The sequence below is a fragment of the Serinus canaria genome, chromosome 15 (assembly GCF_022539315.1).
Source record: "Serinus canaria isolate serCan28SL12 chromosome 15, serCan2020, whole genome shotgun sequence".
Taxonomy (NCBI): Eukaryota; Metazoa; Chordata; class Aves; order Passeriformes; family Fringillidae; genus Serinus; species Serinus canaria.
The window spans coordinates 13,074,239-13,099,510 of record NC_066329.1 but is presented as its reverse complement, the minus strand read 5'-3'; the positions used below and the strand labels follow the sequence as shown (position 1 = coordinate 13,099,510).

General features: G+C 47.8%; 1 protein-coding gene across 36 annotated transcripts; it reads left to right on the top strand.

Annotated features, from left to right (window-relative positions):
* Positions 1–900: 900 nt before the first annotated feature.
* Positions 901–24,904, top strand: SLC15A4 (solute carrier family 15 member 4). 36 transcript variants are annotated; one of them, XM_050980559.1, is made up of 10 exons: positions 901–1,499; positions 7,533–7,828; positions 8,599–8,767; positions 9,343–9,420; positions 10,359–10,527; positions 13,918–14,073; positions 19,146–19,304; positions 21,870–22,612; positions 22,786–22,869; positions 23,298–24,904. In XM_050980559.1, the coding sequence occupies exons 1-8, from the start codon at positions 930–932 to the stop codon at positions 22,016–22,018; spliced, it is 1,746 nt and encodes a 581-aa protein (XP_050836516.1). In that variant the 5' UTR covers positions 901–929; the 3' UTR covers positions 22,019–22,612; positions 22,786–22,869; positions 23,298–24,904. The 36 variants fall into 36 exon arrangements, with proteins under 36 accessions (XP_050836516.1, XP_050836515.1, XP_050836537.1 ...); XM_050980558.1 differs by having other exon boundaries at positions 22,743–22,869; XM_050980580.1 differs by having other exon boundaries at positions 21,870–22,869; positions 23,298–23,682; positions 23,942–24,904.
* Positions 24,905–25,272: the final 368 nt, after the last annotated feature.

Sequence of the window (25,272 nt, the reverse complement as noted above, 5' to 3'; positions counted from 1 at the left end):
CCCTGAAAATAAAAAAAAAAAAAAACCCTAAAAAAAGGCGATTTTGGGTCTGGAGCATCTTTTGAGAGAACGTGGAAGCATGTTTAGTCTCAAGAAGGCTGAGAAGGGATCTCATTAACGCTTATAAATATCTCAGAGGCGGGTGCCAAGGAATTGGTGCCAGGCTCTTTTCAGTGCTGCCCAGCCACAGGATGAGGAACAATGCCCACAAACCAAAGCACAAATTGCCCCTGCCCGTGAAGAACTCTTTCCACGAAGGATGGCAGGGCGGCTGCCCAGGGAGGCGGCGGATCCTGCCTCCCTGCAGACACTCCACACCCACCTGGGCGCCTTTCTGTGCCAGGTGACCCTGCCCAGGCAGGGCCAGCCAGAGCTCCCTTCCTCTGGGACCCCACCGATTCGGGGATTCTCTGCATTTCCATTTCCCCGTGCAGCCCCCGAGCGGTACCGGGTCACTGCGGGGAGAGGCGCCGCACACCCGGGGCTGACCAGCTCCGGCTGGCGCTGCCGGCCGCTGTGACGGCGACCGTGAGGGACCTCCGGGCCGCTCTGACGGGCGCCCTGGGGGGCCCTCCTCGGCCGCTCTGAGGAACCTCCCTGGCCGCTCTGACGGGCACCATGAGGAACCTCCCCGGCCGCTCTGACGGGCGCCCTGGGGGGCCCTCCCCGGCCACCAAAGCTCCCTCACGGCTCGGCCACTTCCGTCCCGCCGCGCCCCACTCAGCCATATGACGGCGCGAAGGGCGGAGTGACAGCGCCTCCGACCAATGGCACCGCGCCGCTGGCGGAGGCGGGGCCGGGCGCCGGCGGAGTGACAGCGCCCTCCACCAATGGCACCGCGTCTCTGCCCGGGGGGCGGTTCCGGCGGTCGCGCCGGGCCGGGCCGGGAGCGCGGCGGGGCCGCGGCGGGGCCGGGGGGACGCGGGGCCATGGAGGAGGCCGAGCCGAACGAGCGCAGCCCTCTGCTGAGCAGCGGCGAGCGCGGGCGGGCGGCGAGCAGCGCCTTCCAGGGCCGGCGGCTGGCCTGCGCCGCCGTGCTGCTGGCCGAGCTGCTGGAGCGAGTGGCCTTCTACGGCATCACCTCCAACCTGGTGCTGTTCCTCAACGGGCCGCCCTACGGCTGGGAGGGCGCGCAGGCCAGCCAGGCGCTGCTGCTCTTCATGGGCATCACCTACCTGGTGTCGCCGTTCGGGGGCTGGCTGGCCGACGCCCTGCTGGGCAAGTTCGGCACCATCCTGCTCAGCATGGCGCTGTACCTGCTGGGCATGCTGGCCTTCCCGGTCATCGCCGCGCCGCACACCCGCCAGGGCCTGTGCGGGGACATCCCCCTGTTCCCCGTGGAGAACTGCTCCTCGCCGGCCGCCAACGCCACCCTGGCGCCCTGCTCCCAGGCGGGAGCCACCCGCTACTGTGCCAGCGCCACCTTCGTGGGACTGGTCCTCGTGGGGCTGGGCGTCGGCTCGGTCAAGGCCAACATCACCCCGTTCGGGGCGGACCAGGTCGGGTATTGTGTGGCAGCTGCTGCGGGGTGCCCAGGGTGGCAGAGGGGCTTGCCGTGCTGGGGTGGGCAGTGCCCGACCGACGCGCCTCTCTGGGGGTGCTCAGCCTGGCAGGGAATGCATCGTCCAGCTCCGGCCCTGTTCGGTGGCATTTTGGTGCCTGTGGGATGTCAGATACCTTTGCTTTCCTGGCTACCCTGCCTCAGCTGTGGGATCTGAGTTGGCTGAGCCATCACCATCTTCTGGACTTGGGTTGAATACTTAATGGCCATTAAGTGGACTGCTAATTGTCCTCGCTGGTGAGTTTGTACCCAGCTAATGTGACCTCAGAGCTCATCAGATGAAGGAGAAGATACACACTTGAGCTGTGACAAGGATGACATGGGCCTTCCAAGGCAGTGTCAGAGCGCAGAACTAACAGTTTTTGTGCTTTAGGTATTTGTTTACTGCCTTGCCTGGAGTGGCATTTCTGTGCAGGCTGGTACAGCATCACATGATGGGGGAAGCTGCTCTGGCCATGGCAGACATCACTTGGGCTGTTCATAAGGACACATCCTGTCAAGTGGCCCTGTGGGGACCCGCCACAGTGATCTCATTCACTGGGTCATCACTGCAGAACCCAGGGGCTGCACAGAAAACATCTGAGAGGCAGCTTGCAGCTCAGTAGCAGCTGGAAAGCTCTGTTACATGTAGATTTTTACAGTCCTGTGCTAAGGCGGTGTGCTGGCTGTGGATGTTGAAATGTAATTTCTGCTTTGCAAATGGAGAATTTCAGCATGCTCAGGTACTGCTGAGCAGCTTTTCTAACTAAACTGAAAGTCCAGTGGCATGTCTCTTTACTGGCTCACTGAGTTCTGGTTAGAGCAGGTATCAGAAATGCCATGAATTCTTTGGAAGAGGGAGAATCCACCACAGAATCATTGCCAAACATACCTCTCTTCTCGGTAGTGCAGTTTGCATTTGTCATTCTTTGGCATTTCTTGTATTCTAAATTCTGGGTGAAAGGCAGTATATAAATGTAAAACATTATTATAGCCAGCATTGTGTGTCCCCAGTGCATTAGCTCTGCTTAAGCCAGCCTGAGCCCATCAAGTGAAATAGCTTTAATACGACTTTATCTTGTAAGGTGTTTTTCAAAACTGACTGCTTATCCCCAGAACGCTTTATGAAAGTTAAATATGGGAGATAAATAATGGCAGGAACAGAGCAAAAGAAGAGCCATTGCCAATGGAAGTGTAGCTGTTGTAGCTGGATTTTGTAAAGGCTTTTCCCCCAGGATTTCAAGGGAAGCAGGTTTTGGCTGGGTTTGAAGATAATTCACAGTGATTTATGTAGGGTGAAGCAAAAGAAATACTCCTTTCTGGGCCATAATAATCAGTGGAGCTCTGCCGAGGTCTGAATTTTTCCCCTTCTCTTTTTCTGGCTTATCTTTTGCTAAATATATTACAGGATGCCACTTACCTTGGAGTGCAGTTTGGGGCCCTCTTGGGTGCCTTTTCCCTGCACAGGAATGTAGAAAACTGCTGGGGAGATGAGTATATATCTATACAGCTGTATATATCTCTCTATATCTCTGTCTACCTATCTATAGCTGAGAATAAAGTCAATCGCAGAGCCACATTCTTGGGAGGCCAGAGCACATTGCAGATGTGTTTTGGCTGGATGTGTGCTGATAGGGTTTGTCCTGTTTCCCCAAAGGCAAGGATGAATTGTGCATCATGCACATCAGTGGGCACAATCACCTTGCAGAACGTTAATTGCGTTTCATTGCAGATCTCTTAAAAATTACCATGTGGATTTTTCAGCTTTAATGTGTGTATAGAATTAGGGTGGAGAGCTCTTGTTTAATGAGAGGTTTCTTTCTTTAGTAGAATCGCTTTGTGGAAGATTGGAAACTGAATTGCAATTCTTACTTTGCTCTGGTTCCTAACTCTCTGTTGAGTGCCTGCTTTTGGAAGTGCTGTTAGAGTCAGGATATCGAGTAACTTCCACCGCTCAGCTTAGCCAAGAGAGCTCCTGCAAAGCTGGGACAGAGCAGCTTTTCTCGACTGTGTTTACAGAGTTTTTCTAGAAGGTGCAGCCTGGTGCTGTGTGACTCTGAGGGGATGGTTCTCTGATGGTGTTTCTGATCATGTGATCCCAGAACCTGGCACTTTCCAGTTCCCCTTTCGAGCAGTGTCTGCTGTCACTTCCTGTCCATGGAGCAGCCTGGGACTTTCTGCAGTTAGCAAACAATGGGACTGCTGGTCATTATTGTGAAAGCTGGTTCAGCTTCAGCACTGAGGCCAGAATAGGAGCAGATTCCTAATCTGGTCTCAGCCATAATCACTCTAATTATAGCTGGGTCTCTTGAGGGTTCCAGCGTTTAGGGAGGCCGGGTTTCACCCACGCTGTGCTGCCCTCTGAGCTGCCTTCACAGCCAGTAAATCTGTCAGGCTACAACTGCCACAGATCTTCTAAAACTGGTGGTTTACAGTTGCAGTTGGAAATTGCTGCTGTAAAGATGGCTTTAGAGTGATTTTCGGCCTTTATTTACTTGTAGAGCATAGATCTTCTAGCCTCTGGATGAGGATGGGGAGCCACATATAAAGATTTGAAGGTCCCTGACTGCAACTTGTTTTGTTGTTCCTGCAGTCAAACTTCTTATGAGCCTGTGGACCTCGAAGGCTCTGCAGAGAACAAGTTTGAAACAAGTTGTGGCATTCACAAGGCCAGTAATAACAGATGGGAGAGGAACAGACTTCATATGTGGACTTTCTGAATTTCGGTATAAAACTTTGAAATTACGTAGCAGCTGAGTAATACTGTGGAGCTCAGCTACCCAGCTCTCTCAGATGATCCCAGAGAGTAAGTGGTTGTGTGCAGTGATGGATTAGAGGGTCAGGATTCTGTAAATTTGACTGCACAGACCTCTTGTCATTGTACCTTTTTCAGTAGGCAAAGGACGAGGACAGGGTTCTCTGTTCCATCCCTGCTCTGCTGTGTGCTCAGAGCTGACTGGGATGAGTTTGGGGGTGTTTGTTACATTTGTCACTTGTGACTGTCAGTTGACTGCAGGAACAAATGAAAGCTGCTACTCTCAGGAACTTTTGAGTGGTCATGCTCCTTTCCTGTGGGGTTTTGACAAGACATCTTCATAGTTCTTTGTCTTTGAGAAGATATTCCACCAGGTAGTTCAGTGGGACCTTCATTCAGTTATTAATGTTTGCCAGTCAAATGCCAGAGTGGCATTTCAGACGTGGCTGTGATGGGATTTTTAGTGCAGACAGATGCTTTGATAAAGGAGGGGGAAATGGATTCTTTGCATTGTAAGTCTGTGGTGTGTCTGTCCTTTGAGCACTGCATTCCTTTTGGTCACTCTGTTACAAAAAGGACACTGGAGATGGTGAAGGAAGTTTCCAGGAAGGGCCACAGACATGGTCAGTAGTTTCCAGGTGAGGAATCACAAATCAGTCTAAATTTCCTACCTCTGAAAAGGCAGCAAAAAGGAAGATGTGACAGTGGTTTGTGCCAGCAGTGGGCAGGGGAGAGAGGCAGCAGTGGAGCAGGAATGGGATGGAGCTGGGCTCTCTCTGGAGCAGGAGTGGGATGGAAGTGGGATGGAGCTTGGCTGTCACTGGAGCAGGAATGGGATGGAAATGGGATGGAGCTTGGCTGTCTCTGGTGCAGGAATGGGATGGAAGTGGGATGGAGCTGGGCTCTCTCTGGTGCAGGAATGGGATGGAAATGGGATGGAGCTTGGCTGTCACTGGAGCAGGAATGGGATGGAAGTGGGATGGAGCTGGGCTCTCTCTGGTGCAGGAATGGGATGGAAATGGGATGGAGCTTGGCTGTCACTGGAGCAGGAATGGGATGGAAATGGGATGGAGCTCAGCTCTCTCTGGAGCTGGGATGGGATGGAGCTTGGCTGTCTCTGGTGCAGGAATGGGATGGAAGTGGGATGGAGCTGGGCTCTCTCTGGAGCAGGAATGGGATGGAGCTGGGCTGTCTCTGGAGCAGGGATGGGATGGAAGTGGGATGGAGCTGGGCTCTCTCTGGAGCAGGGATGGGATGGAGCTGGGCTGTCTCTGGAGCAGGCATGGATGGAGCTGGGCTCTCTCTGGAGCAGGCGTGGATGGAGCTGGGCTGTCTGTGCTGTTTCCTGGAACAAGGTGAAAGGAGCGAGGCTCAGGCAGGCTGGGCTCAAAGCAGGCAGTGGAGGCAGTCCTTCCCACTGTGCCAGTACCTGTGGAGCTCTTTGCCACGGGATGCTGTGGATTCTGAAAGCTGCCCTGGGTTCAGAGGCAGGTTACACCAGCTCCTGGAGAGCAGAGCTGCTGCATTGATTAAGCAGAGAGAAGCCAGCCTTGGCTCAGGAAGTTTCTCTGGAGCTAATGGTCGGAGGCTGGGATAATGCTTGTCAGAAGGCTCATGGTGTGCTTCCCTCTTCTTACCTGCATCAAAGTTGGCTTTCTTCTCCCAGCCTTTCTTTGTAGAGATGTCAGCCAGGTCATGTGCAAGAGGGAGGATGAGAAGTCATCTGCCTTGCAGAAATAAGAGAACTGAGACTTTGTGCTGAAGAAATGGAAACTTCATCAAACAGATTGCTAACACTTACACAAGTTGGAGCACTGTGTTCCATGTAATCGTTTGCTAATATCCTGCTGCTCATTGGGCTTTAGAAGGAATTCCTGGATTCAGCCACTGCTGCAGTTGATGAAAGTTAGGAATTGAGTACCAAGTTGAAGCTGGAGAGGGAGAATTTTGGGTTTAGTCTCCAGGATTGCCTTGGACATTCTACCAGATGCACCTGAATCCTGACAGTGCTATTAACTGTGCACAGGAATAGATTCTTTCACATTTCCTCTGTGGGGCTTGGCTGAGTGGTGCAGATGGGTTTGTGCACCCCTGGGAAACCTGAAGCTGTTAATCAGAACTGGCACTGTTAAAAACTCATTGTAAGACACGGCTTGCTTTTCATACTGCAAACTAAATGTGGGGCTGTGGAAGAGCTGGCAAATGAGGAGAGGAAATTTGCAGTTACAAATGAGAAATAACTGACTGAGCCAGGCTGGTGCATGGCACTGACTTGCTAGTCACTGTTAATGGCCTTTCAGTCATCAGCCACTGACAGACAGAGCATTATGGATTCTTCTGCAGACTACTTGATCTTTTTAATGTAGCTCAGATTTTAATTTGCATCGTTTCTCTTACATCACCTCTTATGAGTGGTGCTGGATTCCTGGGACTGAATTACAAAATGTGGGGTAACTCACAGAGACAATAATAAAGAGGGATGGTAAAACTGTACAGATAGTTCTATAAACCAGGGATGTCTTTACTTTCACTGGAGAGACACTGAGAGCTTCAGGCAGAAGAAATAACACTATGAACAGCACTGACCTACAGGGATAAATATTTACTGGAGCCTTGTGATCCTCAGGCAGCCCAAATTTAATTAATTTTTTTTAAAGGTCAGAAGGAGAAGTGCTCAATTTGTGTTCTGATGAGAGGCATTAAGACTGTGTTAAAAATTAAATTTGTTATTTAATTACCAAGCTTTCATGTGAGGCTTAGAAAATGGAATAGTGTTAACTGTTATGTAAATACAGTTAGAAGAAGCAATTGTGGCAATATGTGAATTTTTAGGTAACTTTTAGTAACTTGTTACTAAAAAACAGTTACTTAAACTCCTGTGGACTATGGGATGTTAATCTGAGGGAGCTTTTTGTAGGGAAATGACCCAGTGAGAGTCATTGCAGTAGAAATAATAATGGTCTCTCTGGGGAAGCTGTGTCTCTCAGTAGTGTGGCTTTTTTATCCCTGTGCTGAGCTTCTAGAAGGTTACTCACATAATGGTGCAGCTCTCACTGAGGTGTCATTTCATCAAATACCATGTGAAGCCCAAAACACTTAAATCATTCCAGTGTGACTCTAAATGAAACCTGAGCTCTTTGGTGTGTTGAACTTGTTAGAATTCTAATTCAAAGATTCTAATTCTGTTTAGCCTTATTTTCTTCAGAAACTGAAGGGCTTGCTTTTAATCTTCTCCAGGTCAAAGACCGGGGTCCAGAAGCCACAAGAAGGTTTTTTAATTGGTTTTACTGGAGCATTAATTTGGGAGCCATCCTGTCCCTGGGAGGCATTGCCTACATCCAGCAGAACGTGAGCTTTGTGATCGGCTACAGCATCCCCACGGTCTGCATCGGCATCTCCTTCATGGTTTTCTTGTGTGGGCAGAGCTTCTTCATCACCAAACCTCCTGATGGCAGTGCCTTCACAGACATGTTCAGAATTCTCACCTACTCCTGCTGCTCCAAGCAGGCCCACGGGGAGCACTCAGCAAACAGGTTTGTGGTGGGCTCTGTGTGGCCTCATTCCGAGCCAGCCTAGGACTGAGCTCCTTAGCTCACACTGCCTGCTGGTCACTCCCACCACAGGCTGCAGGAGAATGAGCAGGTTTGCTCTGAGAGCTCCAGAACTGCAGGCCTGGGGCAGCTTTCTGGGAGTGGAGGGATGGAGCAGGCACAGTGAGATCACTGGGTGTCCCTGCAGCCAGACCTCGGTGTCAGCTGAGCTCTGTGTCCTGCCAGCTCAGAGTTCCTGAGGCTGCTGAAACCTGACTGGGCTGCTCTCAGCATTAGTTAACTCTCTTCTCTGGCACATGTGTTTGTGGCTGCCTTCTGCTTTGAAAAGCACTGTCGTCTGCATTGAATGCTCTAAGTACCTTGATGGGCAGCCAAAGTTTTTCCACTCCTAAGAGCTGCCCATGGAATACTGCTGGTTGAGTTGAATCACTGTTAAGAGGAGTCAGGTGCCTGCAGTGGGGTTTCATGCTCAGATTGCCAAACAGTTCAGTGACTCAACAAGCAATATCACAAAATTGGTTCCTCCAAGTTCTGCCAGTTATTTGGGGCTGGGCTGTGTGGGGAGGATGGGAAATTAGGAAACTCCATGGCAGAAGGTTCCTCTCGTGTTTCCACCTGCTGGGGATCCATTCTGGCCTGGCTGTGTTGCTGTAACTGACATCAATTCCTCATTTTGGAAATGCATTGCTTTTGATAAGGAAGAGAAGATTGCCAGTTCTGCTGAACTAAACATCTCAAACCCTTTTCCAAAGTGAAGGCCAGGGAGTGCTGCACCCACCTCGCAGGCAAAGCCTCTTCGAGATGGCCAAGCTGTCTCGGGGAGGCCCCTTCAGAGAAGACAAGGTGGAGGATGTGAAAGCTCTTGTCAAGATTATCCCTGTCTTTCTGGCTTTAATACCCTACTGGACAGTGTATTTTCAAGTGAGTAGTTCCAAATGGTTGCAGTTATATTTTGCATCATTTCTAATGTAACATTTTTGGGGTGTTCTCTTATAAATAGGAAACTTACCTCCAAGTTGAGAGATGAAATATGGCTGCTAAGGAATGCTCTCAAATAATATTTTGACCTAATAATAGAAAAAAAAAAATCATTACAATTGTAGTTAAGACTCACAGTTGTAGAAATTGGCATATCTTAAATACTGTGCTGTGTTTCATCTTGCAGCTGTTTCATATAGGTCAGGCTTAGTGGTCTAGACCTCATTTTAATTTTCAGGTTCTGCCTTATGGAGATGATTCAGGATATCAGACACATTTTGGGCAAAAGAAACAATGCAGGAATTGTTTTCCAAGACACACAAATGATTCTTTGTGTTTTTAGTAAAAATAACTACAAGCTTAAAAATTACGGTAATGTTCTGACTGTAATTGTTTTCAGTTTGCTGTCTTTGCATTTCACCTCTGGTATAGTCTTTGTTAATGGTTACAAAATGAAGAATATCTTGCTCTCAGCACTCCTTGCCCAAGTAATCCCAACTCCTCTTTCCCAATGCTAGATGCAGACAACGTATGTGCTGCAGAGCCTCCATCTGAAAATTCCCGAGATATCCAACGACACCAACTCCATCCATACGGTGAGCAGAGCAGAGCAAGTGCCAGGGGCCTTTCTTTGGTGGAAATGCAGATTGGGTCAGTATTGTACAGCACTTCCAGGAGGCTCAGGTGCCTTTGGGGATCAGGGGCCTCAGCCTCTGGGGGTTTAGGAGCACCATGAACATCCCAGATTTTGTTATTCCACCAAGAGTCTGGAGTTCACACCAGCCTGCTCTGGATGCATTCAGGTAACTCTCACTGCTGTCATCCAGAGTTTCTTTACACTTCAGTGGCCAAAGTCTGACCTTTGGAGAAAGCTGATCCATCTGCATGCCCTGAGTTTCCAGAGCAGGACAGAAGCATTTCTGCCAGCCCAGTAGGAATAAATACCCATCCTTAAGTGATACATTTGTTACTCCAGACTGCCTAATCAATAATCACTTTACCTTCAGCTTATTGAAAGAAGCTGTTCAATCAATATTTTTCAAGAGAGGCTGGCATCATGTGATTGCAGAAATGGTACAGAGAAGTAAAACACAGGATTTCCAGGGTTTACCTGTGTTACATCACCCTCTCTGGTCATTTGACAAGTGTAACTTGATTTTAATTGAACTTTGCATTTCCATTAGTAAGACTCTGTTTCTGCTCTTCTGTGGCATATTTCTCATAGTTCTAAGCTTAATAGGAGATAGAGTTTAGCTATTAAATACTTTTCATGAGTGAATTAGGTAAAAAGTTCAATTCTGTCAGATGAGAAACAGCTTACAGATATTTATGAGCAGCCTGGTTCACTGAAAACCTGAGTAACTGAATATTTTCTTCAGCTTTTAAACACTCTTATTTGACTTTTCCCAATGTCTGTCAGTGCATTGCTGTTTATTTCAGATCAAACTGTTCAATCAAAACATTCTTTGTAAAATAATAGTAAAAATTCCCTCTTGAGTATGAAATTGCCAGCTGGAGTCCTCTCCCCTTTCAGTTCCCAGCAGCCTGGCTGACCATGTTTGATGCAGTGCTCATCCTGCTCCTGATCCCCCTGAAGGACAAGCTGGTGGACCCCATTTTGAAGAGGCATGGCTTGCTGCCCTCCTCCCTGAAGAGGATTGCAGTTGGGATGTTCTTTGTGATGTGCTCTGCCTTTGCTGCAGGTAAGAAAACCACTTGGGCATCCCCTGACAGGGTGAACTGTCCAGCTCACTGCTACAGCATTTCTTAAAGAGCTGTGTGAATATTGAATTCTGCATCATTCAGATCTTTTTTAGCAGGATAGCTGGAATGTGCCTTCGTGGATGCATTTTCCTCAATAAAGGAGATTGTATCCAACAATTTACTAAACTGTTTTGAACACTTGCAATAAAATTGGACCATTTTTCCTGCCTGAAGCAGACTTTGCATAGACCCTTGAAAAATGTCTCTTCATCCATTCTGACTCACGAGTGTAAAAAAGCTGAAACTTTACCCAAAATCCTTTCCCCTGCTCTGAAATAATCAAGTTAGGTTATGGCTGAACCAGAGTTTCCTCCCACTTTGGGTTTTCTCCCCCCTATCTTCCTGTTCCCTGTTGTTTGGGAATTAGTGTAGTGTAAAACAGCTCAGCTGTAGCATGAAAGGGAAAAGATGGCAAGTCTGCTGGCCCCATAAATCAGCTGCTTTTGAGATGATCTCAAGTTGTTAAGTGCTGCTGATGTGGAACTGAACATCTCTGAGCAATGCTTCACAGAATCTATAGCCCTCACCAGCATCAGTGGAATGAACATCCTGATAAAGCATTACAGCATTAAATAAATTCATGGCAGCCCTTGGGATCCCCTCTGGTTTAGGGAGAGGGACCATAGCTTTGAATGGTTATAAGATTTCTTTCAATGAGAGAGGTAATTATCGGGCCAAGGTCACTTGGTGGGCAAGGAAAGTTCTTCAAGCAAAGTCATATAAAGTTGAAAGAGAAGTGTTTCTCTTATTCCATGTTTCTTAGGACACTGCTGCTGCAGGAGGATGATGTAAAACACTTAAATGTCAGCTCTCTAAATAGAACCTGTGGGCTCCCAAATGAGGGAATTCAAAACCAGCAATATCTGTCTGTATTTGTACTGGGGAAGAGCACATCAAGCTGTGGCAGCTGAGCTGGGGAATGGGTTCATACAGCAGAATTCCTGCACGTTTCAGGTGCTTTTTTCAACTCACCAACCAATGTAACACGTGCTTTTGTTGGGCTGATCCTCCCCAAGTCTGCCCCAGCAGAAAGTGAAAAGGTGAATTCTTTGGGTGATTATTTGCAATCTGTTTGGAAAGTTTAACCTTTAGAGTAGCTTGACATCTCTTCATCAAAACAGGAATTTAAGAGCTTCAGTTGGGACAAATTTGGGGTTTAGGAAACTATTTCTAGCAAGGTGTTGGTTTCTGTGTTTCACTCAGTTTTTATTCTCTCATTATGTGGTATTTATAGCTGCCATATTTTAACATTTTTGAAATACGCTGTTACTTCCAACCACTGCTGCCTTGAGAGGGACACTGAATGAAATCTTAAACATATGAAAATATCAAGAACTTGCAGTCAGGGCAATATCTTGATGATTTGTTTGTGCCATATTTCCATTTTGACTTGCTTATCTATCAGCCATTAGTTGTGGACACTACTCAGGCTGCCTATTAGATTGGTTAGATTATTTAAAATATTTTACAAACTGTATTAAAATACAACTGATTAGATTTAATGAACATCTGCTGTGCTTCATGCATTTTATGGTGAATTCTGAGCAGCAATGTTCAAGGTTATTCAGCTGGAAAATCTACTTCATTTATAGAGTTTATATCATTACAGCAAGAAGTTCAGATTATTTTAACTACTAAGAGTGTAAAATCAAATCTGAAACTTGTCTATCAAAGGGAAGAATCAGTAGATTCCAGATTCTGGAGTACTTTGAAGATGAATTTATGGTAAAGTTTGGTATATTGTAGTTGTGCTCCTAGGTGGCTCAATTCTTATTTTGTAAAGGTATAAACACATTAAGATCACTTGATGTTTTGAGGTGCAACAATTCTGTGTTGAGTGTAAATAAAGGAAATTATATCTGAGCTCTTAGATGACTCTACTGCTTTCTTTACACTTTAAGTTCCACTCTGAAATGTTTGGCAGCTGTATTAAAATTAAAACTTCAAGAAGTCCAGTTTTATTTTAATTACAGCAGCTCTTCATCGTTCAGAGGGCACTGAGGTAGCTGAAGAGCTAAAGAAAGATAAGATGGGTCACCTAAAAAGAGAGAGGAATAAGAGAGAATGTGGGGGCTGGCCTGACATGAAGAAGTGATAAAGTCAGAGCAGTCTTTACCTAAACCCAGATGTTAGTGAGAAATTTGGCACTGTCACTAAGCACAGAGGGGCTGATCTGGCTGCTCCCCTTTCAGCTTTAAAAAATGGGTAAAATTTTAAAAAAATGTTATCTGTCACAGACTTGGGAAGACACAGAACAGGAACTGTGTTGTACATGAGGAATTGTGTTTGGGAAGTGCTGCCAGAGTGGCTCAGAGGGGTGCAGCAGCTCCTGGAGTGTGTCCATGGCACCTCTGGGTGGCTCCAGGGAGGGAAGCTGGCACTGAGGGAGCAGATGGAGCCACTGCACCCACTGTGATGTCCACGGGCAGCCTGTCTGAGCCCTGCACGGGCTCCTGGGGACACTTCTTGTGTCCCAGCACAGAAAGAAGGGAGGCTGGGAGTGGCAGTGGCTCAGCCCTGCTCCCCTGGATTGTGATGAATAAATTCACCTCATTTCCAAGGAGCAGAGACAAGAGTTCCTTTACAGAGGTCTCTTTTGGGTGCAGCAGGGAGTTTTATTAACTATTAGCTATTCTGTGTATTTTATGTAACTGTGAGTCAATCGTTTAATCTGTGTAACTTCAACAAAACCCCACAGCATTATTTGATATTCACTTTCTGCCCTAAACTGTTGTGCTGAGCAAGCTAAAAATGCTGATATTTTACACTATCCTGTCTCTTTTTCACCCCATATGAAGTACTTTCTATGCAATGTATTGCTTGTAAATCAAGCTCTAATGAGCTCTTGGATCTCTTTGGATGAAAAGTGTCATATAAATGTCATAATCATATTCATAGAGGGTTTTCATAGCTCTGCAGGACTGCTGCAGCCATTTCCATAAGCAAAAGGGTTTCTAATTTATGAATACTATGGTGGCAGTTGAAATGGTCCAACAGTGCAAAGCAGTAGTTGGTGAAAATGAGATTGTCTTTAAAAAACCCCCACAGAGTGTCCATGAGAGCTCTGAGCTGATCCATGCAGAAATGGGCTGTTTGTGTAATTATTGCCACTGAATGAGAATATAATCACTAATTGTATGGCAGAACAGCCATGTCTTGGAAGAACAGCAGCAGAAGTAGTCTGAGATGCTTTATGTCAGGAAATAAACACATTTTCCTCTTTTACCATTCCTCATTGCAGTGCAGGGCTGAATCCTAATTCAATTCTTAATGTGGAGAAACAATGTTTGCATCTTAGGTCAATCTTTTTTCCCTCCCCTTTCACACAGGAATTCTGGAAAGCAACAGGCTGAAAATGGTGAAGGTTAAAACAATTAACCAGACAATTGGGAATGTTACATACCATGCTGCAGATTTGCCAATCTGGTGGCAGATTCCTCAGTATGTGCTGATTGGATTCAGTGAGATATTTGCAAGTATAGCAGGTAAGAGTCTGTGTGTGCTAAAATCTGCTTTGTGTCTGTCATAAACGCTGGACTCTTAGAAAAGAAATACTTCCCAAATCATTGCAGGTGAGCTCTCATGTTCCCAAATGCATTTTCATACAACATTGCTCAGTTTGAGTGCAGAGCTCACCTCTGTCTTGCACCTTTGAAGCCTGGCTGTGTAAGACTGTGCTGTCAAAACTGAATTTCAAGCAGAGTGACACCTGAAATATTTGCGTGGCATCTAGTGAGTGCTGGGTATTTGCAAGCCTTAATGGAAAAAATACACTCTTTCAATATTGTACTTTAGTGCAGTGGTGTGTCCTCTGAACATTCCTCTGTGTTGGAAATACAATTTGTGCTTTGTGGATATTTTTTTTTTGTGGTCACAGTTTAGAAAGTCAGTTAGTAAGGGGAAACACCTTTCTGAGGGCAAAGGGAAGAAATAAATCACATTTAGAAAGACTTACCAGTTTAAATTCATGTTACTTGAGTTTTTCCATCTGAAATAAGAAAAGTTTTTGTGACTATTAATAATGAAGCAGATATTTTTATATAATTTTAACTACTCTATTTCTAGATCAGTTTTTCTGTATCTGTTCCAGTACTTCAACATGACTCTAATCAAACTGAAACTCTGCTCACGTTTGTGTGTCTTGAACAAATGCAAGAGATCTCAAATTCCCCTGGAGTGCCCTGGGTGCTGCAGGGGACAGCTGTGTGCTCCCAGATGCTTGAGCTGAAAGTGAAGTGGCAGGAGAGGAGCATAAAATCAGATTTTCTGGTCTCTCCTGCATGTGCAGGCTCATAGCAGGGGAGCTCAGGCATTCTCTGGGTGCCTGTGGCTCCCAGCTGTTTCCTGGGCTGGCCCAGGTGAAATGCTCCTGGAGTCTCTCAGCACAGATTGCACAGGTGCTGCTGGAGCAGGGCTGGCTCACCAGGGCAGGAACAGCTCTGAGAGCCCAGGTTTGGCACTGCCCAGCAGGACTTGGGGCTCCCTGCTGCAATCCAGCCACACTCCTCCCGTGCTGCTGGAGCAGGGCTGGCTCACCAGGGCAGGATCAGCTCTGAGAGCCCAGGTTTGGCACTGCCCAGCAGGACTTGGGGCTCCCTGCTGCAATCCAGCCACACTCCTCCCGTGGCTCCTGTAAAACTCATTTTAAACTCCCTGCACTTCTGCTTGACTCCAGTCCTCATTGAAGTGTTGGGATTCTGGGTGCAAGCACTGAGCTGTGGGCTCATCCCCTCCCAGTGGGGCACCCTCAGCTCCTTCCCTTCGGTTCCTGGTGGCACAGCTCCTCTTTCACTTCCCCTGGGGAGGCCACTTTCGTTCCTGGGCAGTCACAGCAGCCTGCAGTGACATCTCTGCTGCTGGGGGATCCTGCTGGCCTGGCCCCAGCTGTCACAGGGCCCCTTGGTCCCCTCTGACTGGAACAGGGAACTTCTGCTCCAGCAGGTTTCTGGTTACTCTGGGCTGCAGCATCACAGTGGTTAGGAAATTAAAATAAAATAAAATAAAATAAAATAAAATAAAATAAAATAAAATAAAATAAAATAAAATAAAATAAAAAAATAATTAAAGTAAAATAAAGTGCTTGCATGGCTTGGCAAGGAGAGTAAAAGTGGGGTTTGTTGTTTTTTCCTGTCTACTCATTGGCTGTGCATTTCTTTATGTGAGCATGGTACCTGTCACCAATCTGAAGATAAAATCATGCCTGATTCAGTTAGTTACTAACACTAAAGCTGCTTGAGCATTTTTATCCAAGGAGTAAAATGAATTACTTGTAGTCAGTTTAGTGACAGTGCCTCTTAAATGCTAACTCAGATAAACAGATGACTTATCAGAAACACGAGTGCTCATGGAAAATTAAACCAGTTTCTTCCCTCTTACACCACCTTGTTTCTCTAGCAGGTACTATTAATAGTTCATAGGTGTTTGCAAGGAAAAATCAGCAAAGCTGGCTGCAGGCTGTGGAGAGGTCTTGAAGCACTCTCTGTTTGCTGAACTCCAAGCTGAGAGGACGTTAGTGGAGTTCTCTGGAGAAGTCTTTAAGGCTTGCACAACTCTTGTGAGAATATTCTGCTCCTTGTGGGAATGTTCTGCTGGGTTTGTACCAACAGCATTAGAACTTCAAAAACCCTTGGTCAGTGTTTGAAAGAAATGCAGCAGAAATTCTATGCAGAGCTTAATTTCTTCGTGTAGTGCACTTTCACTGGATTCTTTTTTACAAAGGCTCTTTCCTGCCTTCTGATTGTTATCTGAACATAATTCTTAATATTTTAAAGAAGGCCTCTCAAGACTCAGAGTGTACTTTACCTATTCAATATTAAACTTGATAAAGGCATCTACTGTGCCATGAAATTCAGGCTTGAAACAAGCAAAGCGTTCCTGGTTACAAAACCATAATGATGAGGAAATGTTTGTTGTGAGCAAAAAGGGAATAAATAGCCCAAGAGCTGAAACATACCTCTGTTTTTCTGTTTACTGTAAAACTAAGCATATTCTTATTAAGCCACATTAGTTACACTTGAGGTGCCTTTAAAGAGATGACACACATTGCATTAATCTTTTGTACTATTCTGTCAATCCTCCTAAAGCACCCTTGTCTCCCTGGGAGTTGTAATCTCACATGACAACACCAGCAAAGGGGCTTTAATTTCAGAAGTGCTTGTGTGCAGGAGCATGAAATCATTATCAAGGGCTGCCAGCAGCCAAAGGAGCTCTGAAGGCAGAGAAAAGATTTGATATTCTTTATGCCAGATTAAATAGTGGTGTTGCTGCAAGAGTCACTCAAATTTAGAAATGTACCTTATTTTGTTGCAGAAAGTGCAGGGTTACACTCATTTTGGTTTTTGTTCTGAGTCTCAAGGTCTTTTTCCAGCTGGAACAGTCAGGTCCAGTGTATCTGTAAAATGAACAAGGAAAGAAAGAGTTCAGATCCTTTCCTGTGTTGTACCTGACCTTAACCTGTACAGGACATGCAGAAGGCTGGTGGCCAGGCTGTGCCTGGGCTCAGGAGCCCTGTGGCAGCTCTGACCACTCAGCCACAAGTCACAGACAAGCTGCTGTGTGCTCAGAGTAGTCTGCTTGGATTTTCCTGAAGTGCAGTTGGACAGCTAAATCCTCCTTGGAAAACCTGAATTATTCTATTGGTGACAGAGCCTAGGAAACAAAGGCAGTGTTAATTCAGGAAACAAATGCCACTGTGCCCCCTGCCCTGGCCCTGGGCAGCTGTGTCTGTCTGTCTGTCCCGGGCTCTGGCTGTGGTTTGACTTCAGGGAAACCCCACAGCTGAGCAGGGTGAGAGTTTCAGTTCCCTGCTGGCCCAGCCCAGCTCTCTGCTGGCCCCTTCTGCCCCTTGGCAGGGGAAGGGGCAGCAGGGGAGGGGGCAGCAGGGGAAGGGGCAGCAGGGTGGTGGCAGGGACAGCAGGGGGAAGGGGCAGCAGGGTGGTGGCAGGGACAGCAGGGGGAAGGGGCAGCAGGGTGGTGGCAGGGGGAAGGGGCAGCAGGGGAAGGGACAGCAGGGTGGTGGCAGGGGAAGGGACAGCAGGGGAAGGGGAAAGGGCAGCAGGGAGGTGGCCCCCAGCCACAGCTCAGGGGGTGTGGTGGTGTTTGAGGGTCCCCAGGACGAGGGAGGAGATGAGAATCTTGACTCCATGTTTCAGAAGGCTGATTTATCATTTTATGATATATGTTATGTTAAAAGAAAATTATATATTAAAACTATACTAAAGCAAGAGCAAGGAGACATCAGAAGGCTGGAAAAGAATGATGATAAAAAACCTGTGAGTGACCAGAGTCCTGACCCAGCTGGATCTGTGATTGTCATCAAGTAAAAACAATTCACATGCTGGGTAAACAACTCTCCAAATCACATTCCAAAGCAGCAAACAGGGAGAAGCTGAAGCTTCCCAGCTTCTCAGGAGAAAAGATCCTGACAAAAGGATTTCCATAAAATATGTCAGTGACAAGGGGGCTGCAGCTGGAGCACTGAGCACCCAGCTCTGCTCTCCCAGAACAGAGCTCCTCCCTCCCAGCACCGGGCTGGCCCCTCTGCCCTCAAGGGTTCATCCTTTTCTTCCAAAGAATGCCCCTGGTTTGCTAAAGCTGCCTGCAGAGTCAGACAGCAGGGCTGTAAATAAAGCATGCCTTCACTCTGCCCGACCTGAGAGTTATGCAGTTTCAGCTCTGTAATGCTCTCCTTGCAAAGAAAAATGTTGGATGAGGAAGCATTAATTCCCAGTATGAGCAGACTGTTTGGAAACAAGCATTTCACCTGTCAGAAAAAGCTCTGCAAGGAATGTATTTGATTGTCTCTTGTGAATAATCCCATTTGATTTTTGACAGGAGTATTATTCTAAAAAGGAGAGTTAATCATGGGCATTAATCTTTGTGTGGCAGAGCCTTACCCAGCCTGTGCTCTTGGTACACAAATTCAGTAGCACAGGTTTGCAGATGGATGGTCACTGTACCTTTTTCTTGGGTTTATTGGTTGAAATTTGAGCAAAGACAGCTGAAAGTTCAAGCCCTTTATCTACAAATCTTAAAAAGAACTGCTTGCTAGCAAGCAATGAACTCAAAGAATTCTAGAACAAAAGGAAATTAAATTAAAATAATTACTGCCTTTGCAGTTCCAGTTAATTTCTCTGTCTGCACATTCAGAGACAGAGACACTGGGGCTGTAAGAAATAAATGTTCAGGGCTAATGCAAGAGGGACTATTTTCCTTTTTTTCCTTGTCCAGCAGCCAGGGAAGAGGGAAACAAGGGAGGTGGGAAACGTGGAGCTGCCAGGTTGGAGCTGCTTTAATTCATTTCCTTGAGGACCATTTTAGACAGAAAAATGAATATGTTGGTTCAGAAGATTCCTTGATTTTACACACATGGAACATAAACAAGATCAAGGTCTTTGTCTCACCATTGGGTTGATGCATTGATGACCTTTAGGAGGATTCATAAAGCAATTTAAAGGAGCTGGAGCTGCTAAGGGTTCACTACACACCTGTGGCTTCTAGAACAATCCACTCTCATTTCTTACACACTCTAACAGCATTTTCCCATCTTGTAACACAGGTCTAGAATTTGCATATTCAGCTGCTCCCAAGTCCATGCAGAGTGCCATTATGGGGCTGTTCTTCTTCTTCTCGGGGATCGGCTCCTTTGTTGGCTCTGGATTGTTGGCTCTGGTGTCTATTAAAGAAATTGGCTGGATGAGCAATCACACAGATTTTGGTAAGTGTGCTCGTGGTCTGCAAAGTAGAAGTTTCAGTTCAGCATCAAGGACGTGGCACTTTTGAGTTTTAACACAGTTATTATTTTCAAAATATGAATTTGCCTACTGCTCTCTTATAGTTTCATTTTGCATCTAAGCATGAAATAATGTGACTGTGCAAAATAATTCACTGCCCTCATGAAAGCATGAGGAACACCTCTGCAGAGCCTCAGTTACTTGCTCAGCTGTTACTGCATTTCATCTCTAGAAATTACAAATATTTTCATTTCAGTAAAAAATATTTGAATTATGTGCAGCAGAAGAATATATTTGGTATAAAGTACGGAAATTGCTTTCTGTGGTTATGGGAGGTAAAATGTACCCATTTCTCTCCAAGTGATTATTCAGCTTCCTTATTTCGAGTGACTTCACTGAAATTACCATGAGTTAATTCTGCCCTTCTGTCTGCTAGCTATTTCTACTCCTAAAGTTCAACAAATCACCTGCTTTGAGCTTCCAGTGGAGGTTAAAAATAATTACTGGCACCAGTAGGTGGCACCTTGGGAATTCCAGAAAACCCTCCCATCCTCAGTGGCTAATTAGTGCACAGGAGGAGTGTGAACAATTCTTAAAATGTCTGCTAGACCTGCCACGTGTGCATGGCTTAAAACTGCAGCCTGAACTTGGTGTTTGGTCCAAGAGAATTTGCCATTTCCACTGGATTTGCATGCACCAAAAAGCCACGGTGTCTGACTCCAGCTGTGACCTGCAGGCTGTTCTGTAGCAGCAGCCTGAACTTATGGAAGTGTCCTCCCCTAAGGAATACTTCATCCCACTGAGGCTCCTTTTCCCCAGTCAATTTTAGAATTGGAAAAGGAACCTTTTCTAAGTACAGAGGTCATTCAGCTGATGAGGGCTCAGTGGGGGATGAGAATTCCACACAAACAATGATGGTGCTTCCTCAGCCCCTTCCCTTGCTCTCTGAAGCAGCTGATGAGAAGGCACTGCCAGATCTTCTCTCTGTAAAATATTTGGGCTGTGCTAAATCTACCCAGAGGTGGCCAGCACTGGAAAGGGGCTGCCTTTCCTGGGCCATGGTTCTGAGCAGGCTGCCAAGCTCTGGGCACAGCCAGCACTGGGTGTTTGTGCCTTTCCTGAGCCCTGGGCCATCGTTCTGAGCAGGCTGCCAAGCTCAGTGGGCTCTGGGCACAGCCAGCTCTGGGTGTTTGTGCCTTTCCTGAGCCTGGGCCATCGTTCTGAGCAGGCTGCCAAGCTCAGTGGGCTCTGGGCACAGCCAGCTCTGGGTGTTTGTGCCTTTCCTGAGCCCTGGGCCATCGTTCTGAGCAGGCTGCCAAGCTCAGTGGGCTCTGGGCACAGCCAGCTCTGGGTGTTTGTGCCTTTCCCCAAGGGACACACCTGGCTCAGGTGATCTGCAGCTGCAGCATCCACAGCAGCCCCTGCTGTAACCCTCTGTAACTCTCTAACTCCATTTTCATTGCTGTAACAAGATTAAAAGTTACCAGAGACGCAGCTGAACTTCACCTGGGTTTTCCAGGGGAGGAATGACATCCATGACATCACTGACATCCCCTGTCATGATGGGATGTCACCCCAGTCATCCTTGGGGGTGACTGACTGCCTCCAAGATCTCCTGAGGAAGTTCCCTCTCTCCAGCACCTCAGGGGTGGTTGCTGCCATTGAATTGACTCGTTTCTCCCACCAAAACTAAGATTTCATGGGTTTAATATCCCATCTCATAAAGGATAATTACTACTCTTTAAACACATCTGCTCTTGAAATGGAGATTCACATCTATATTGTATTTTAAATGTCAAGGAAAGGCTTAGTTTAATTTTATTGCATTTTATGATAAGTTCATTTAATTGAATCTTAAGTTTCAGTAATTAAAGTAATTGAATCTGAACGTTTATAGGCTTGCTGCAGGAGCAGCTGGTTAGGGCCATGCACACGTCACTGCTTTAGTCTGCAACACATCTGATCATTGTAATGGTCCACTTGGCTGTGCTGGGCTGGAAATGAGCCACAATTTATTGTTCTTGGAAATCCAGCAGGAGCTGGGCGTGCTTCCTAACAGAGGAATGATGTTCTAGCCATGAGCTTTCTTCCTTTGACACTGTTCAATGGCCAGAGCAGTAATTTGTGACAACTTTGAGGGAGCATCAAAGGTGAACTGAACCACAAAGAAGTCACCTCTGTTTTCATCAACTCTAAACTTTGTTGCCAAAAAAGGCTGAGCAACAATTGCAATAATGCCTTTTTTTATATCTGTGGAGTTGCCAACTTCTTCCTTTACAGCATTCATTTTTAGTTTGTTTTTTTTTTTTAATTCTCTTTTGACTTGGTCTAAGGCATTGGAGAAGAAAGGCAAACGTTGTTTATCCTGTGCACACCTTCCTCAGCAGTGCCAGCCTTGGCTGTGGAGAATTAAAATGAACTTTGCTGTGGGATGGAGACGGGGTTTGGTTTGGTTCTGCACAAAAGTCTTCTCCACTTACACTTCACCAGATTCACGTTTTCATTTCTATCACCTTACTTCATGCTTTTTCCTCCCCAATTCTTCCTAGGCAATATTAATGGCTGCCAATTAAACTATTACTTCTTTCTGCTGGCTGCCATCCAAGGAGCCACCCTGCTGCTGTTCCTGATTGTCTCTGTCAAGTACGAGCACCACAAGGCCAAGGCGGGCGAGGCGGCTGCCAACGGGAGGCTGTGAGCCTGGCAGGGCACCTGTGCCAGCAGCACCAGGGAGGGCAGTGCCAGCAGGGGCCCTCCTGCCTGCCCAGGGACCCTGCAGCCCTGCCCTGTGCCCGTGGCTAAGTGCCTTAGGGCAGGGGCTGCTTCTTGCACAATGGCCTGGCAGAGACTGCAAAGCTGGGCATGGATCACTGCAGGCACTGGGGCTGCTCTGTGCCCATGGGCAGTGAATCCTCTGCAGGGCTGGGGCTGCTCTGTGCCCATGGGAGTGAATCCTCTGCAGGGCTGGAGCTGCTCTGTGCCCATGGGCAGTGAATCCTCTGCAGGGCTGGAGCTGCTCTGTGCCCTTGGGGAGTGAATCCTCTGCAGGCACTGGAGCTGCTCTGTGCCCATGGGAGTGAATCCTCTGCAGGGCTGGAGCTGCTCTGTGCCCATGGGCAGTGAATCCTCTGCAGGACTGGGGCTGCTCTGTGCCCATGGGCAGTGAATCCTCTGCAGGCACTGGAGCTGCTCTGTGCCCATGGGCAGTGAATCCTCTGCAGGGCTGGAGCTGCTCTGTGCCCATGGGCAGTGAATCCTCTGCAGGGCTGGAGCTGCTCTGTGCCCATGGGCAGTGAATCCTCTGCAGGACTGGGGCTGCTCTGTGCCCATGGGCAGTGAATCCTCTGCAGGCACTGGAGCTGCTCTGTGCCCATGGGAGTGAATCACTGCAGGCACTGGAGCTGCTCTGTGCCCATGGGCAGTGAATCCTCTGCAGGGCTGGGGCTGCTCTGTGCCCATGGGGAGTGAATCCTCTGCAGGGCTGGAGCTGCTCTGTGCCCATGGGAGTGAATCCTCTGCAGGGCTGGGGCTGCTCTGTGCCCATGGGGAGTGAATCCTCTGCAGGGCTGGAGCTGCTCTGTGCCCATGGGCAGTGAATCCTCTGCAGGGCTGGAGCTGCTCTGTGCCCATGGGAGTGAATCACTGCAGGGCTGGGGCTGCTCTGTGCCCATGGGAGTGAATCCTCTGCAGGCTGGGGCTGCTCTGTGCCCATGGGCAGTGAATCCTCTGCAGGGCTGGGGCTGCTCTGTGCCCATGGGCAGTGAATCCACTGCAGGGCTGGAGCTGCTCTGTGCCCATGGGCAGTGAATCACTGCAGGGCTGGGGCTGCTCTGTGCCCATGGGCAGTGAATCCTCTGCAGGCACTGGGGCTGCTCTGTGCCCTTGGGCAGTGAATCCTCTGCAGGGCTGGAGCTGCTCTGTGCCCTTGGGCAGTGAATCCTCTGCAGGCACTGGGGCTGCTCTGTGCCCTTGGGCAGTGAATCCTCTGCAGGGCTGGGGCTGCTCTGTGCCCATGGGCAGTGAATCCTCTGCAGGGCTGGGGCTGCTCTGTGCCCATGGGCAGTGAATCCTCTGCAGGGCTGGGGCTGCTCTGTGCCCATGGGCAGTGAATCCTCTGCAGGGCTGGGGCTGCTCTGTGCCCATGGGCAGTGAATCCTCTGCAGGGCTGGGGCTGCTCTGTGCCCATGGGCAGTGAATCCTCTGCAGGGCTGGGGCTGCTCTGTGCCCATGGGCAGTGAATCCTCTGCAGGGCTGGGGCTGCTCTGTGCCCATGGGCAGTGAATCACTGCAGGCACTGGGGCTGCTCTGTGCCCATGGGAGTGAATCCTCTGCAGGGCTGGAGCTGCTCTGTGCCCATGGGCAGTGAATCCTCTGCAGGGCTGGAGCTGCTCTGTGCCCATGGGCAGTGAATCCTCTGCAGGGCTGGGGCTGCTCTGTGCCCTTGGGCAGTGAATCCTCTGCAGGGCTGGGGCTGCTCTGTGCCCATGGGCAGTGAATCCTCTGCAGGGCTGGGGCTGCTCTGTGCCCATGGGCAGTGAATCCTCTGCAGGGCTGGAGCTGCTCTGTGCCCATGGGCAGTGAATCCTCTGCAGGGCTGGGGCTGCTCTGTGCCCATGGGCAGTGAATCCTCTGCAGGGCTGGGGCTGCTCTGTGCCCTTGGGGAGGTGTTTACTGAGCTCCTGAGGCTGGCACAGCTGGAGGGCACTGCAGGGACTCACAGGGGCTCTTCTGACCCCACAGAAACACTCTGCAGGCCAAGCCTACCCTGGGGACACAGGGGGGGAACACTGACAGGAGCCTCAGGCAGTGCATGGGTTTTCAGTGCTGGGAGTCATTTTGGGGTGAGAAACAGGGACAAATTAAATTATAAATTAGCAGAGCTTAAATATTATAACTGACCTGTTACTGACAGTGTGTCCAGGGTTTCAGTCCAGACGTGCAGCCAGGAGTGTCCAGGACTGAGGACTGAATCCTAAATCCCAGCAGCTGGTCAGAGGTGCACAATTAACTCCTGTTGGGATTGAAGCTGTTTGACTGCAGCAATGTTTTTATTTTTGAGCCTGCATTAGATGCTTTAGGACAACAGCCACCTTTGGACAAGGCCCTGTTCAGTCTGACCCTGTTCCTCCCCTAAGGACTATTCCAAATATTTGCAGGAAGCAAAGCAAGCTGGAATTGTGAGCAGATCAATGCACAGTAACCATTCAGCAGCCTCTAGCCAGGTCCTTCAGTCTTGTCTTACTTCACTTAACGTGCTCCAGGGTTGGGATCTGTCAGCAGCACATTCCTCCAGCAGAGCAAATGGCTTTTTGTTCAGCCTCTTGAATTGTAATGATTCTAACAACTGTACTTCAGAGTGTGTGCAGACTGCTGTGGAAGGTGCAAGGAATTATGCAGAAAGAAAATAAAACCTTTTTAATAATGTGTTGAATTTTTATAGTTTCCTTTGTCTGCAGTTCTGTTGTTTGAAATGTCCTCATTTTATACATGGACATCTTTTTAATGAGTTTACAAAAGAAAATGAACCTCCATGCTGTGACTTTCGACCCTTGTTTCTAGGTGAATAAAATTATTCTATAACTACTTTGTTCCTTAGCCTTTATTTCCTGAAGACACAGTGGAATGGGGTTGGATTTCTGAATGTCCACAGGCCCCCATTAATTCTGTCAGACACTACAGCAGTGTCCTGTCCTTGCCCAGATAAATCAGCCAAAGTGCTTCAGCTATTGCATTCCTTGGGATGATTTAAAACTGGAATGACTAAAGAATAAAGTCTCTATGAGGAAAAACTAATTTCCTTTCCTAACTCTGTTTCAGAAGCTCCATATGCTGTGTTTCTGGAATATCCCATTTATAACCAGCTAAAAAAGCAGAATATTAGGAGAGTGGAAGCTGCAAGAGAGACAGAGCAGGGCTGAGTACTCTGAGTACATGCTGGCAGCTCTGTGCCCT

What these genes read in the sequence shown, in the direction of transcription:
- SLC15A4 (XM_050980590.1), top strand. Translation starts at nt 930, where the DNA reads ATGGAGGAGGCCGAGCCGAACGAGCGCAGCCCTCTGCTGAGCAGCGGC. An exon ending in ACACCAACTCCATCCATACG is followed by an intron (nt 9,421 to 10,358) that starts GTGAGCAGAGCA and finishes CTCCCCTTTCAG; the next exon opens with TTCCCAGCAGCCTGGCTGAC. An exon ending in GATATTTGCAAGTATAGCAG is followed by an intron (nt 14,074 to 19,145) that starts GTAAGAGTCTGT and finishes CTTGTAACACAG; the next exon opens with GTCTAGAATTTGCATATTCA.